Below are 15,696 nucleotides of genomic sequence, written 5' to 3'. Positions count from 1 at the left end.
CCATCCAAACCGCTACCATGTTAGTACAATCCTTCATCCTGTCCCGACTGGATTACTGCATCTGCCTCTTCCCACTTCAGTCCAACTCACTCTGCTGCCTAGTAGATAAAGCCGGGGTGGGGGGGAGTCAGGAGGACCTGAATTCCAATTTGGCTCTGCCACTTATTTCCCGTGTTACCTTTGGGAAAGGATTAAGTCTGTGAGCCCTACGTGGGACAACCTGATTATCTTGTATCTACCCCAGTGCTTAGAACAGTGCTTGGCACATAGTAAGTGCTTAACAGATACCATCATAATAATAATAATGGCATTTATTAAGCGCTTACTATGTGCAGAGCACCGTTCTAAGTGCTGAGATAATCAAGTCGGACGCCGTCCTGGTCCCACATGGGGCTCACAGTCTCGATCCTCATTTTACAGATGAGGTAACTGAGGGGCAGAGAAGTTTTAGCGACTTGCCCAAGGTCATACAGCAGACAAGCGGCAGAGCTGGGATTAGAACTCATGACCTCTAACTCCCAAGCCTGCGCTCTTGTCAGAGAAGTTTTAGTGACTTGCCCAAGGTCATACAGCAGACAAGCGGCAGAGCTGGGATTAGAACTCATGACCTCTAACTCCCAAGCCCGCGCTCTGGTCACTAGGCCATGCCACTAAGCATAGGCCATGCTGCTGTTACATCATCTGTAAAATGGGGATTAAGTCTGTGAGCCCTATGTGGTACAGGGGCTGTGTCCAACCTGATTAGGTTAGATCTACTTAACAAATACCATTAAAAAAAAATGGACAGGACAGGTATTTGTTGTCTGTCTCCTCCCTTCTAGACTGTAAGCCCGTTGTTGGATAGGGATTGGCTCTACTTGCTGCCAAATTGTACTCTCCAAGCGCTTGGTACGGTGCTCTGCACTCAGTAAGCGCTCAATAAATACGTTGAATGAATGAATGGCTGCAAACACATACCCCCGATGGATCCAGGGCCTGCAGAGGCAGTACCTTTTGAGTTCCCATGCCCGGGTCCGATCCGGCAGGCACGGGTCACCATCCTGGAGCTGGGCCCCTGCAGAATTGGGTGGTGCCATCACCCGGGGAGAGAGCTGGGCTTCATCTCTGTCTCCCCCTTTTAGACTGTGAGCCCACTGTTGGGTAGGGACTGTCTCTATAGGTTGCCAACTTGTACTTCCCAAGCGCTTAGTACAGTGCTCTGCACACAGTAAGCGCTCAATAAATACGATTGATGATGATAATCCCTGCGGCCGGGACAGCAGCAGCTAAACCTCTGTGAAAAGTATCGTTCCCCCACCTCTCCCCTCGCCACGTGAGGCCTGTCGGAGTTCCAGCACACTCGTGCGCTCGAGTCTGTTCCCCTTAAACTCTATATTTTCACCCCTCCTGCAGCCCCACGACACTGATGTACACATCAGTCTGTAACCTGTCTTTCCCCTCTAGTCGGTAAGCTCTTTGGGGGAAGGGGCCGTCTTTACCGACTCTTTTGTATTGTGCTCTCCCAAGCGCTTAGTGCAGTGCTCTGCACACGGTAAGTGCTCCATAAATACCACTGACTGGTTGACTCAGCCTCCCACCCAACCGATAGCCTATTCACGGCAGCTGATGAATTTTCAGAGGGGCCCGGGCTTCTAGAAAGGGCCAGTTTGGGACATATATTTTTCAAGGAGAGGGATAGATCCTGGGGAAAACCACCGTTACGTATTGAGCACTTATTGCATGCAGAACACTGTGCTAAGCGCTTGGGGAAAGTATAAATCAGTAGAGTTGGTAGTTCCTGCCCACAAGGAGCTTACGATCTACAGGGGGAGGCCAGCGTTAAAATAAATCACAGAGAGGGGAGATGGCAGAGTGTAAGGATATGTACATAAGGGATGTGGGGCTGGGGTGGGAGTAGCAAAGTGCCTAAGGCGTGTAGGTGATGTAGGTGGAAGGGCAGGTTGGGGGAGTTGAGGGCTTAGTTGGGGAAAGCCTTTAAAGGGCTTGGAAAAGTACAGTAGAGCAAATGGACACAATCATTGCACTGAAAGAAGCGGTAGTGCAGGAGACAGACATCTAAATAAATTACAGTTAGGGGAAGCAACAGCTATATATACGTAAGTGCTGTGAGGGTGGGGCCAGTACCTGAGTGCTTAGGGTCTGCAGACTCAATTGCCTACGTGATGCAGGAGAGAGGGAAATAGGGTGGGGAGATGAGATGAGTCGAGCAAGGCTTCCTGAAGGAGATGATTTTAAAAAGATTTCAAAGGTGGAGGAGTACTGGTCTGCCAGGGAGGGAGGTACAGGCGAGGGGTCGGCCTGGGAAAGAGGAGCTTGACGCAGCGAGTAGGTTGGTAGTAGAGGAGCAAAGTGTGTGGGCTGGATTGTAGTGGGAAGGGAGAGAGGATAGGTAATGGGAAAGAGGCCTGGATTGCCTTAAAGCAAGACGGCGAGGTGTTCCGCTTGATGGGGAGATGGATGGGTAGCCATTGGAGGTTTCGGAGGAGATGGGAGACATCCTTGTCCCACGTGGGGCTCACAGTTTAAGTAGGAGGGCGAACAGATGTGGTGTCCCCATCTTCCAGATGAAGAAACCCGAGCGACTTGCCCAGGGTCACTCAGCGGGCCAGTGGCCGCGCGAACTCCCGGGTGGATTTGGTAGACGTCGGTGTACAGATGGGAGGTGAAGCTGAGGGAGCAGATGAGCTCCCCAAGGGGGTGGGTGTAAATGGAGCCCGGAAAGAGACCTAGAATATTGAGCCGGCAGGGGTAGCCACGTTCAGGAGGGAAGAGCCGGTGAAAGAGACTGGGAAGGAACAGCCAGAGAGGTAGGAGAACCAGGAGAGGACTAGTTAGAGAAATTATAGTGGGAAGCAATGTGGTCTAGCAGAATGTGCCTCAGTTTCCTCATCTGTAAAATGGGGGTTCAGTACCTGGTCTCCTTCCCACTTAGACCGTGAGCCCCACTGTAGGACGGGGACTGTGTCCAACCGGATTATCTCGTCTCTTACCCCAGTGCTTAGTATGGTGCTTGGCACTTAATGCTTAACAGGCACCATTGTCATTAGTGTTGTTATCATCATTATTATTATTAGTGTTTCCTGATGGGGGTGGTCCACAGTGGCAAAGAAGGGAAGCAGCCTGGCCTAGTGGAAAGAACATGGGCTTGGGAGTCAGAGGACCTGGGTTCTAATCCCTGCTCTGCCAATTGCTAGCTGTGTCATCTCGGGCAAGTCACTTAACTTCTCTGTGCCTCAGTTTCCTCAGCTGTAAAATGGAAATTCAATCAATACCTGTTCCCCCTCTCATTTAAGACTGAGAGTCCCATGCGGGACAGGGACTCTGTCTGACCCAATGGACTGGTACCCACCCCAACACTTAGAACAGTGTCCGACACGTAGTAAATGCTTAACAAGTACCATAAAAAATAAATCAAACATCAAAGACTACTGAAAGGTCAAGGAGAATTAGAATGGAGTAGAAGCCAAGAGATCTGGCAAGGAAGAGGTCATTGGTGACCTTGGAGAAGGCCGTCTCAGTACAGCGGAGGGGCGGAAGCCAGATTGCAGGCGGTCGAGGAGAGGAAGCGGAGGCAGCACATGTAAACAACTCTGGGAGTTGGGAGAGAAATGCTAGGAGGGAGCTGGGGTGTCAGCCGGGAGATAGAGGGAGGGTTTTTCGATCGGAGATACCCGAGAGTGTTGGAAAGCAGAGGAAAAGGAGCCATAGGAGAGTAAGCAGAAGCTGAGTGGCCTAAAAGAGCCTGGGCCTGGGAAGCAGAGGACCTGGGTTCTGCCACTTGCCTGCTGTGTGGCCACGGGCAAGTCACGTCACTCCTCCGTGCCTCAGTTACCTCATCTGTAAAATGGGGATTAAGACGGTGAACCCCACATGGGACATGGACTGTGTCCAGCCTGATTAGCTCGTCTCTACCCCAGTGCGTAGTACAGTTCCTGGCACAGTCCCCCCTTCTAGACTGTGAGCCCGCTGTTGGGTAGGGACCATCTCTAGATGTTGCCAACTTGGACTTCCCAAGCGCTTTGCAAGTACAGTACAGTAAGCGCTCAATAAATACGATTGAATGAATGAATGAATGAATGAATGGCACAGAGTAAGTGCTTAAATAACTATTAAAAAAAATTGGGGGGAAGGTAGTGGTCAGGGAGAAAAGGAGGGGGAAAAAGGCAGACCTGGTTTCATGGGTTGCTTGCTGTGCAGCTCTAATTTAGTTCAGGGGGAGCCTAATGATAAGAGCGAAGTAACAGCCTCTTCTGATGATTTTGAAACCTTTTTTTATTTTTGCTAAGCTACCAAGTACCACTCTAACGCAGAGGGAGTTATTTACTAAAACAGCAGGGTGGGGGGTACTGAGTTGTTGGCCTTGGGGGGAAAGTTAAAAACTCCCTCTCCAGTTGGTCATTAGCAAGTTGCAAGAACGCTCAGATAATGTGCTAAAGACCCCGTTGTTGGTCTCCAGTGTCAATTTGTGTCACTCTGGATCTGTGTCTGCCTGTTTCTGTCTTTGCCTGCCTCAGTCGCCCTCCCTCCCTATGCCTCTCTTTGGGTCTCTCTGAATGGCTTTTGCTGTCTCTCTTTCCATCTCAGACTGAAAAAGGAAAACCAGACAGAGAGTGAGAGAGAGGTAAATCGGTGTCTGAGCCAAAAAGTAAGGTGGGGCACATGAGACCCACTCCCAGACCAGTCAGCAACCTCTTTTCCTCCCACTGCGTGCTTGCCCGGACAGGTGCCGGGCAGAGGGGGAAACGGTAGGGGCCACTCCCATCTTCAGACAACCATTCCTGTGCTCTGGGGGCCGGACGCCCCCAGATCCTTTCCTTTCCCGCCCGTTGCCCCGGCCGGATGGGCAGAGCACCAAGAGACCCCTCTTGGGGTCTCCCCTGCGCCCCAGCTGCCGAGGTGGCAGAAAAGGCCCACAGGGTTCGAGGATGGAAGGATGGATACAGGACTGTGCACAAGCCCCCTGGCCTGATAACCCCGGAGAGCCCTAGCAGCTCCTGGGGTCTGTAGTAGTAGATGGGGGTGTTGTCCAGGCCTCCGGGGCAGGGTAGAGTCGGGACGGAGGGGGGTGGCCACCTCTTAGTTTGAAGGGGCTTGCTATGGTCTCCATTGTGAGCCCATGTACCCTCTGGCTTCTGCTTGGCCTCGCTGGCCTTATGCTGCCCCACCCACTGAACTCCTCTTATCCCCACCCTCCCCGCAACTGAAACAATCCACCCCGCAGCCCAACTGTCCTGACCTGAGGGAGATGGCAGGGGAGGGGGGCGATGGGAGGGAAATCAGAGATCCTGTGATGCTTGAATTAAAAAAAAAAAAAAGAAGAAGAAAAACCTGGACAGGCATTTCCATTTCAGGGGTCAGCAGGAGGGATGTTAGGAAAGGGGGAAAGGATGGATGCTGTAAAAATGGAAGAAAGAGGGCGGCTGCACCAGCACGGTGTCAGAGGAAGCTTTCTGTCTGAAGCCGGCTCTGATCTATGCGTTTAAGGGAGAATTGGCGAGGCGGAAGGGATGAGTGAAACCGCAAGTAATTCCATCCTTTCTAGTAGTCCCACCAAATTCGTATTAGAGCTACTTCCCTCTCTTTCTATTCCCACTTTGTCGTAGAAGGCGCCAATGGGTAGAGAAGCCTTTAGGAAGGTCGCTGAAGGGAGGAGAGGAAGCAAGGAACCCGAATAAGATGGAGTTGAGTATTCCACCTCGATGAAGAGTTGCTTTATTAGGAGAGGAGAGAACCCCAGTTAGGAACGTAACTGAGTCTTAACCCAAGTTCCAGAACAACTCCAGGGCTTTCCTTTGTTCGTGGTTGTGTATTTGCGTTGGAATTCGTCACGTTTCAAAACGGTTGTAGTTGGAAACATCAGAGGTATTTTCCTTTGTGCTCCCCTTTTGTTCTTCCTCACTCCTTTGCAAAACTAGGAGGGAAGAGATGGGAGAAAGTCCTGCAGGACCTCTCAGCTTCTTTATGCCTCTAAGTGTGGCTCTGGGCTCGGGTATCTGCTGTTATGGTGCGATGCAGACAGGCTGTCCTCTCAGCAGTTGTTTATAGTATACGCTGACTTGCCTGGGGATCATATGGTGCATTGGCTTTCCACGGATAAGGCCTTATAAATGGGTCCAAAGAAAATCTGGCCGTCTGCAGCAAGACATACCGGCGAGTATCTTTCTCGTCCCTTTTCTTACTAGTGTGAGAAATGATGCACCTGGTGCCAGGGAACATCAGAAACATAAAAGTAGTGCCAGGGCTGTGGATTATTCTTTTAACTTAGGCCCTCAGACTATGGGTCGGTGTTTATTTTTCTCTCGTCCCAAATGCCGTGTCAGAAGGGCAGAGGTGTTCCTGTGAATTTTGTCCGATTCCTCTTTATGTAGAAAGCGAGTTTGGGATGGGAGGGGTGGAATGATGGAGAAGGGATCGGAGAGCTAGAGACGAGACTGGGGGGGAATGTGGTCTATCAAGAGGGGGAGCCTTTAGGGGAAGTGGGGATGTAGGCTTCCAGCCTTTTATTTTTCTTCCAGACTGAAGGCCTCTGTTTTGAGGAGCGACAACGTATTGGGCTACGGCGCCGATCGCGGGCGTGAATGGAGGTTGGGTGGGGGACTCAAGCGTTCGCACCCAAGTGATCTTCATTTTCTGTTGCCTTTCGAAGGGACTGGAGCTATTTCCCCAGGGTGAAAAATGTGTGTTCTCTCTCCCCCTCTTTCTTCCCCCCTCCCTCCCTCTCTTTTCATTCTGTCTTCACGCTCCCTCTCCCTTCTTCCTCTCCCCCGTCCCCAATCCTGCAGTTAAAGAGAAGTTGCGCCTGGATCCCGACAGCGAAATCGCCACCACCGGTGTCCGGGTGTCTCTCATCTGTCCAGTGAGTCGCTGAAAACCCCTACTGGGGCCCTTCTTTTGGGACAGGGTGAAGAGACCCATTGACCAGCATCCCAAGCCGAGGTCAATGCCCTGCCTTGCGGGTGTGTAGGTCCCAGGTGACCATGTCTCCCGCTGTCGCCTCTACACCGTCTGTCCCCACCGGTCGCCCTCCCGTTGCGGCTCCGGGGGGAAGCGTCCTTACGCATATTGTCCCCTGTTCTTTGGAGTGAGGATGTAGCAGATCCTCCTTTCTCCTCGATGCCGTTCTCCTAAGACTCGGCCGAGGTGAGACCGGGCCAGGTTGGTGACCCCGGCTCCCGGCTCGTTCTCCGGTTGGTTAACTCTGTGCCTATCCTGCAGTTGGTGAAGATGCGGCTGTCTATGCCTTGCCGGGCAGAGACGTGCGCCCACCTGCAGTGCTTTGATGCCGTGTTTTACCTCCAAATGAATGAAAAGAAGCCAACTTGGACGTGCCCTGTCTGTGACAAACCTGCCCCCTATGACCAGCTAATAATAGATGGGTGAGTCCACGCGAGGCATTTTGTGCTCTCAGGCCTGGTGTCGTTCTCTTCCTCTGGGCTCCGACCTTCCATGACGCCTTCTCCGATCCAACCCCAGTCAGTGGGTCGATCGATCGATCGGGGTTGATGGGAGAGTCAGGCAGCCGTTTCTTCTCCCATCCCTTGGGTCGCTGGTCCACAGATGGGCTCCCCGGGACTCCCGTCAGGCGGCGGGAGCGATTGCTCCCTCGAAGCTGGCATCGAGCGGGCAGAGCCATTAGCGTTACGCCCTGCGCTTGGAGGCCGGGGCCGGCGGCCTCGCACCCCACCTTCGGTGGTTGAGAGGGGCCGAGATTGCGGTGTTTGATCAGCGCTTACTATGTGCCAAGCACTGTATTAAGCCCTGGGGTGCAGATACGGGCTAATGGGGTCCCACCTGGGGCTCACAGGCTAAGTAGGAGGGAGAACCAAGATGGCCCCACCTTTTGCCCCTTGCTGGCAGGAGGAGGAAGAGGTGCCCGCCACAGCTTCTCCGGTCTTCACCGATGCCGAGGGCTCTGCCAGGGTTAGGGGTGGGCTCGGGCACTCCACAGGCCCCGCCGTCCCCGGGCAAGGAACGCAGCGGCTAGCAGACCCGACCTAGAGGCAAGCTGGCTTGTGCCGCCTCGCGGGGCTCCGTGTCAGAGCAACTCCGGAATACCATGCGTTCCTCCTCCTCCTCTCTTCTCCCGCCACCGCCCCCAAGCAACACACATGCACGCACACACACTATTTGGGCAAGGGTGAGGCCGGTGGACTCCCCTCCTCCTGGGTATTCGGGGAAGGAGTGAGAGGAGCCGGGCTGCCTTTCAACCCCGGGGAAGGTCTGCCAGCCACAGCCCCATCTCTGGCGGATCCCCCGAGTCACCCCAACGGACCGGGCCGGGGAAAGGCCGGCAGGTGGACGGCGCCTCTCCACTGGGCCCTGGGGTCGGGGCTGGGGGAACTGCCCGGCTTCCAGCGAGGACGCCAAAAGTGGTGGTGGAGGAGGAAGAGGAGAAACACCAGTGAGTACCTTGTCCTTTCTCTTCTTCCCGCTGCCTGTCTCCCGTTCGTTCTTCCCCCCTCTCCTCTTCCCTGCTCTTCTTCTTTCCATCACTCTTCCTCCCTCGCCCCACCCCCTGGCCATTCCTCCTCAAGCTTGCCTCCAGGCTTCAAATGAGAAGATGGCACCCCCGGCCTGGACATCCCCTAACCCGTTCCGCACCCTCCACCGGCGGGCGGTCCTTCAACACACGTAGGCCGGCTTCCAAGCCCGTGACCACTCGCCCGGCCCCGGCGCTAGCCGAAAGGACGCCCGCTTCACCGTGGCCCCTAGCTCCCTCCCTTCTGCAGGGACAGGGGCTACCTCAGAGAGACCACTGTGGTCAATCAGCGTGCTTTCCTAGGAAGACTTCTTACCTCAATCCCCTTTATTTTTGGAGGCCAGAAAGGAGATGGGCCACTGATGGGCACTCCAGGATACCCCTCTCCCCCTCCCGCAACACACAGTCAACGGAAAACTGTTCCCCTATCAAGTTGAACAATAGGCCCCCTGTGTTCAAGGTCGTAAAACAGCGGAGGAGACAGGATTGGAACCCCGGTCTCACCTCCTAGTCCAGGACTGGTACCTGACTTGAGGGCTAGAACTCTTAGGACAGTGCTTAGAGCAGTGCTTTGCGCATAGTAAGCGCTTAATGTATGCCATCATTATTATTAACTCTTGTTTGGATTGTCTTACCGTAACCCCCAAAATGGGGGACGGTGGGTGGGCCAAAGAAGTCACTGCTGGGTAAAGATCTGACTTTCCCCGGGGTCAGAGTAGGGTTAGGGTTCCCCTTACCAGCAAGTCGTGAGACTTGGAGTGAGGGTGAGCTTAAAATACCCAGTGGCCACTGTGAATCCAGAGCAGATGGCAGAAATGGGCCCCAGGTATCCTAAATACTGGGGGATCTGAAATAGATTTGTTCCCAAACTTTTTGAAGGTGAAATTTGGGGGTGGGGGTGGGAATGATGATGATGATTATGGTTTTAATTGAAAAGGACCTCAGAATAAGGTCCATGAGCAGTCAGAGGTAGCGGAGACGTAGGTCTCTGCAGAAAGCCCCAGCCGCAAAATGCAGGGAAGACCCTGCACGAGGGGAGCTGATGACCCCTGATTCTTGTCCAGACGGAGCTCGGAGGGGTGAGCCGGGTAGGAGGGAAATCCTTCCATTTGATGGTTACTAGATTTCCTTCAAAATGCTGCGCTGCCGTACAACTTCATTTCCAAGAGGCCAGGCCTGTACCCATCAGTTGAGTTTTTCAGAAGCAACGTGGGGAGCGGCGGGGTGGGTCAAATTAAAGAGCCACCCACGTGAGGCAGGGATCGGGTGTGAATTGATGATCTTGCATTTCTCTCCGCACTCGGCACAACGCTTGGCACATAGTGAGCATTAAGACACCATCGTCGTAAGACGGGCGTTACGGCACAGTTCCGGGCGCCGTAAACGCAGTCGGCGTCTCAGACGCTGCCGAACCCAGCCGTGTCTCCGTGCCTAATCCTTGCTGCTTTCTTAACGCGGTGGGAAGTAGCTTCCCGTATCCAAGTTGTGCTCCGAGGGGGAGGTGGCCGGCACTCTGGACTCAGGAATGGCGTGGAGTGCCTTGGATGAGCACTCGATGAGACTGGGATTCGGGTTTTGGGGTGGGAGGGAGGGCACTGCCAGTTGGCCCTGGGTGGGGTGAGGCCCGCTCAGCTCCAGTAGCCGCTTTCCACTCAGGTGGTGGGGAGCTGAGAGTCTCTGGGTGCCTCCGGCTGCAAGGAGAACACCCTCCGTTATCTTCAGCCCGAGGATTATCCCGCAGGGACCTTCCCTGCCCCGTCTATCCAGTGGCTGCGGCCCTCTCGACTCTGGAAGCTGGGGTGCAGCCGAGACACGTACTTGGGGCAGGGGGCGGAGAGCGTCTTCCCCGAGGGGTGACTGGCTTCCTGATGAGAATGGTAGTGGCAGAGGCCGTGGCTCATGAGTTGAAGGAAGCCAGTAGCCCAGTCCCATTTGGATTCTGACCTGGGAGGGCAAAGGAGCTGCCCTGGTGACATGGGCTGGTGCCATCTGGCACCTTCTGATCAGTCAGCCAATCAGTGGTATTTATCGAACGCTTACTGTGTGCAGAGCACTGTACTAAACACTTGGGAGAGGGCAACGTAAGAGTTGGTAGACACGTTCCCCGCCCACAGCGAGCTTACGGTCTAGAGGGCCTCTTGAACTGGCTCAAATTGGTGATGACGAGCCGGAGAGGGGCTCTTCCGTCTTCCTCTTCTTATTAGTAGTGGTGTTGTCGTTGTCGTCGCCATCATCATCCCCCCAACCCCTTCCCAGGCTCCTGTCGAAGATCCTGACCGAGTGCGAGGACGCGGACGAAATTGAGTACCTGGTAGATGGCTCCTGGTGTCCAATCCGAGCTGAGAAAGAGCGGAGCTGCAGTCCCCAGTGCCCCATCCTTGTGCTTGGTGGGTAAATGGGGGGGGACGAGGTGGTTGGGGAAAAGGGAGAGAGGGGAGCGGTCTGAACGGCTTGACACTGTGGGAGTAGCCAAGGCTCCCAAGTTCTCCGCCCCCCCCCCCCGAATGGCTGAGGAGTGGAGCCGTTGCTGGTCTCTGGGCCCAGTGGGGTTTGGAGCTAGTGTGCCAGCCCCTTTAGCGCACCGAGGCACCCAACCTCCGAAGAGGCGGCATCCGTCGGCCCGTGGTGGGTCTCGGCAGGCGCGCCTCGCTGCAGGGTTGCCTCCGCGGAAGGATCCTTCCTCCAGCAGTTGACTTGACCAGGGGGCGGGGGTCATCGGCCGGGCCCTGGGGGCGGGGAGGGGCAGTTGGAAGGAGTGCCGGCTGAAGAGTGGAGCTTCTTGCGTGAAATCTTAACCTCCCCGCTTCCCCTTCCCACCCCCCCCACCCCCCGCCCTTGGGCCCTTCTCAGGCTCCTCTGAAGTGAACAGCCTTTTACCTCCCCCCAATGGGAACAGCGAGAATGGGAAGCCCAGCGCCGAGGTGGTGGATCTCACGCTGGACAGCTCCGAGGACGAGGACGAAGAGGAGGAGGAGGAGGAGGACGACGAAGAAGACGGCCCCCAGTCCAAGCGCCGCTGCACATACGAGAAAGGTTTAGTGTCAGCCTGCTGACTGTGGCCCGGGGCCTCCGGTCCTCCAGGAGAGACTTGAATACTCTGGTGCTGACTAACCTTGGGGCCGTGGGGGGAGGGAGGGAGGGAGAGAAACGGGGGAGGTGGGGGTGGGGGGGGAACGGGGGAGCCGGGGGGAAACGTGGAGGAAGGAAGAACCACCTTTCTCCGTCTCTCCTTCCCGGCCTCTCTGAATTTTCCTGTTCAAAGCTAACAGTTTCCACACGAAGACCGTGAAACATTGAGCTGCTTCCTGGTTGAAATACTTGACCCTGGAGCCAGAAAGAGGGCGGCCCCCGCGTTGCTGACACGGGTGGCTCCGGCGGGTTGGCCCGGCCAGCAGGAGGGGAGCCAGGCCTGGCTTGACCACCCACTCCCGGCCCATCTCAACTCCAGTCCATCTCCAAAGCTGTGCATTTTTCTTGTCTTGTTCTCGCATAACCATTCCTGACTATGTTAGAGCCTTGCTGGATCTAGGAAGGAAAGGAGGGGGTTCCGGGGGTGGGGACAGGGCTCGGGAGCGGGGACGGATTTGGGGGGGGCGGGGTGGGGGGGAGAGGGGGACGGACGAGGAGGATCCGACTCGGGGAAATCCACAGCCCCTCGCCGGAGACGCCCGTCTCCGAACCCTTTGAAGCTAATCTGACGACAACAATGTAGACTCTGTGTAGTGAACTCTAGTTGAGCAGAAGCCATGGGGGTTGGTGGGAGGGCGGGAGGGAGGGAGGGAGGGCGGGCGGGCTTAGCCACAGACCTGTTGTATTTTTGAAAGTGCAATAACTTGGCATTTTGAAGACTAAAGCGTGCGGGCGTCTATCCCTTCGCAAGCAACCCCCTCGGGAGCAGGGGCCTGGGACCGGCCCGGCCTGTGGAAGGAAACGGAGGGAGGAGAGGGGATGATGATGATGAATAATGCCAGGTGGGGAAATTCTCAGTTTCCAGCCAGCTACCTCGGTAACTCCGATTCAGGTTAATTTCAGTCCGCGCCAGTGCATACCCCGCCACTAGAACCGCTGAAGAGCCTGCAGCTATCTCATGGTGTCGGTGACTGAACGGCCGCGCGCGCGTGCTCCGGCCTCGGGACTTTTCCGTACGTGTGTGTGTGTGTGTGCGTGTGTGTGTGTCTCTCTGTCTCGCTCTTGCTCTCTGTCGCTCACTTGCCCGCCCCGCCGCTCCCTCTTCCGTTTTGGGTCTTAGGGCCGCTTGGTCCCGTCGGAGGACCGTTGCCTTCTGAGTCTGCACTTAGTTGTCGTTTCCCTCACCGGGATTTTGCTTTACTACTTGCCTGTTGTTGACTTGCATTCTGCAGAGGCCCGCGTGGGTGCTGGCTGCGTTTTGCCCCCCCCCCCCCGGGGCACCTGCCCTGAGGAGAGGAGGGCAGGAGGCAGGGGTGTGCTGCCGGACCACCCGGATGGTGGGAATTATAGCGGTCGCAAAGCCTGACGGGCTGGGGTGGGGGGCGGCGACGGGCACGCTGCCACCTCGGTCACCTTTGAAGCGTCAGTTCTGCTCTCAAGAGCTGGGATCCGGGGCCCTGCCGGAGCAGGCGGCCAAGCTTGGGATCGAGGTTCGTCCGAGCGGGCCCCGTCTCATCCCGTTCCGTTCTGTTCCCCCCCCCAACGCCGTGATGTCTGGCAGTATTGGAAGAGAGGACGTGATCGCCGAGGAGAGAGGCAATGCCTTTAAAATGCCCCCGCCGTTCTCCACCTTCCTATTGAGTGGTTTTTATGGAGCACTTTGCATACTCCTCCTCCACGGGCAGGAGGAGAGGGGGCCGGAGGATCCGGACCACCTAGACCGTCTGGGTTGGTGGCGAAGCACTGGCTCGGAGCTAAGCAGAGCCCCGGCGCCAGGTGGAGGGGGCAGGGGACTGGAATTGGATCGGCTCCCGCTAGTAGGGGCCGCTGGAGGGAAAGGCCTTGCCCGCAATCCCTCTGGATGACTCATCTAGGAAATACTGCTTGGGAGGGGAGAAAGGGATGTGTTGGTTCCTGTTGGCTTTTGCTCCCCCTTCTCCCCTGGCACGCACACACCCCTGGCTACCGAGCCCGTCGAAAAGGGACCTTTGGAGCCTCCCTCCGGCTCCGTCCCCGTCGCCACCAGAAAGTGTCCTCTGAGGCTGTCTTGGAGAAATGGGGGGCGGGGGAGAGAGAAAATGGGGCACAGAGGAAGGAGGGAATGAGACCCCAATCCCAATCTTTTCGGCTGGCGTTCTATCTCCTCCTCCTCCTCCTCTTCTTCTTCTTCCTTTCCTGATGGTTTATCTCCCTCTTTCAAAACCCGAAGTAACTTTTCCTTCATATGCATAGGAATCTCATAGCAAGGATGCAATATCGTTTCAGGTAAAATGGAAAAAAAAAAAAAGAAATGAAAAAAAAAAAGAAAAAATGAGAAATCTGGTGAAGCCACAAGTGAAGTTTTACTGTATGAAATAGGCTGCTCTGCTCGGCTCTCCTCAGCAGCACTGGTAGCCCGAGTGTCCGATGTTTTCTAATATTTGTATTCTAATTTAATTGTTTTTAAAAAATGAAAATAAAAAAGTCCAGGCCAAGCCACTGCTTAGAAACATCATGCTTCTGTTCCTGGTTTTGGTTGATTTTTTTTTTTTTTTTTTTTTTTTTTTTTTGGCCAGCTGTTCTGTACATATGTTTTCTTATATCCTGGTTTTGTTTTGTAAAGAGAAAAAAAAAAAACCAAAATATTTTTCTTTCTCTCAGTACACATTCTTCAAAATTCAAAAGTATAGTGTTTGTTAAATAAAAAGAAAGATTTACATTTAATGTCCCGTGACTGCTTTCTCCTGTCTCTGGGCTTGTGGGGGGGGGGTTGGGGCCCTTCCCCTCCCCTCCACAATCCCCCCCCGGCCCCATTTTTCCTGGGCAGAGACCCCCACCTCCACTCAGTGGGGGAAAGTCCAGGCAATTAGAAAATCCCAAGTCATTCAGAAAGTTCGGAAAGGGGTCGCACCTGCCAACCGGTGGCCCCGGGCCAAAGCCGCCCCCCGGTCGGGCTAAATCCCAGCTGGACGCACTGGGCCTCGGCTCGGCTGCGCTTGGCTCCGGTCCCGCGTTCGGCCTTTCCGTCTCCCCACTGGTGCCTTTTCGGTCGATGGATCAATGGGATTTATTGAACGCTTACTCGGCGCGGGGCACTGAACTACGCGCCTTCCTTGTTCCGTTCCGAGGAGTTTTGGTTCCTTTGGCCTCATGGGGTTAGTGTCAGTTTTTACTGTTTTTCTGTTTCAATCAATCAGTGGTATTTGAGTGCTTACCCTGTGTCGAGCACTACACTAAGTGCTTTGGGGGAGGACAGTATAACAGAGTTGGTAGACGAGTTCCCTGTCCGCAAGGGGTTTACAGTCCATTTTCATTTCTACACCCTTGCAGCTTTTGGATTAGTAGTCTCCCCGAATGCACTTGAATAAAGGAAACAACCAATTGTCAATTGTCAGCTGTGTGACTTGGGGCAAGTCACTTCACGTCTCTGGGCCTCAGTTCCCTCATCTGTAAAATGGGGATTAAGACTGTGAGCCCCAAGTGGGACAACCTGATTACCTTGTAACCTCCCCAGCGCTTAGAACAGTGCTTTGCACATAGTAAGCGCTTAATAAATGCCATTTATTATTATTATTATTATAACCACCTCATTCCCTCTTACCCACTTGGACCTCTCCCTCCCCCAGCCCCCCTGCCATATCCATGGGTTGGGTTTTTTGGGTTTTATTTTTAAGTGTCACTTGAGCACTTACTATATGCCAAGCACTGTACACGATAATCAGGTTGGACACAGTCCCTGTCCCACATGGGGCTCACTTCCTAAGTAAGAGACTGGTCTAGTGGTTAAGATTCAGCGCTCTACATGGCTTCAACTACCATCTCTATGCGGCTGATTCCCAAATCTCCATCTCCAGCCCCGATCTCTCTCCCTCTCTCCAGTTTCGCATTTCCTCCCGCCTTCTAGAAATCTCTACTTTTACGTATCTTATTTCATTTATTTATATTAATGCCTGTCTCCCCTTCTGGGCTGTCAGCTCATTGCGGGCAGGAAATGTGTCTGTTAAATGGTTATATTGTACTTTCCTAAGCGCTTAGTTACAGTGCTGTGCACACAGTAAGCACTCAATAAACGCAATTGACTGAGGAAATAGGGAGGAAATAGGGTTTAA

The 15,696-nt window shown here is 54.4% G+C and overlaps 1 protein-coding gene across 1 annotated transcript in view; it reads left to right on the top strand.

The window, feature by feature from the left end:
* The window catches only part of PIAS4 (protein inhibitor of activated STAT 4), a 46,799-nt gene extending 35,200 nt beyond the window's left edge, over nt 1–11,599 (top strand). The window contains exons 8-11 of the mRNA XM_038771111.1: nt 6,783–6,856; nt 7,216–7,376; nt 10,736–10,866; nt 11,330–11,599. Of these exons, the coding sequence (XP_038627039.1) occupies nt 6,783–6,856; nt 7,216–7,376; nt 10,736–10,866; nt 11,330–11,532 (569 nt within the window). The 3' untranslated portion in view covers nt 11,533–11,599. The remainder of the gene's footprint in view (nt 1–6,782; nt 6,857–7,215; nt 7,377–10,735; nt 10,867–11,329) is intronic.
* Nucleotides 11,600–15,696: the final 4,097 nt, after the last annotated feature.

This window comes from Tachyglossus aculeatus, chromosome X2 (genome assembly GCF_015852505.1).
Source record: "Tachyglossus aculeatus isolate mTacAcu1 chromosome X2, mTacAcu1.pri, whole genome shotgun sequence".
In the NCBI taxonomy this organism is placed as follows: Eukaryota; Metazoa; Chordata; class Mammalia; order Monotremata; family Tachyglossidae; genus Tachyglossus; species Tachyglossus aculeatus.
The sequence above is the reverse complement of the archived record's forward strand: the minus strand, read 5'-3'. Positions and strand labels throughout refer to the sequence as shown.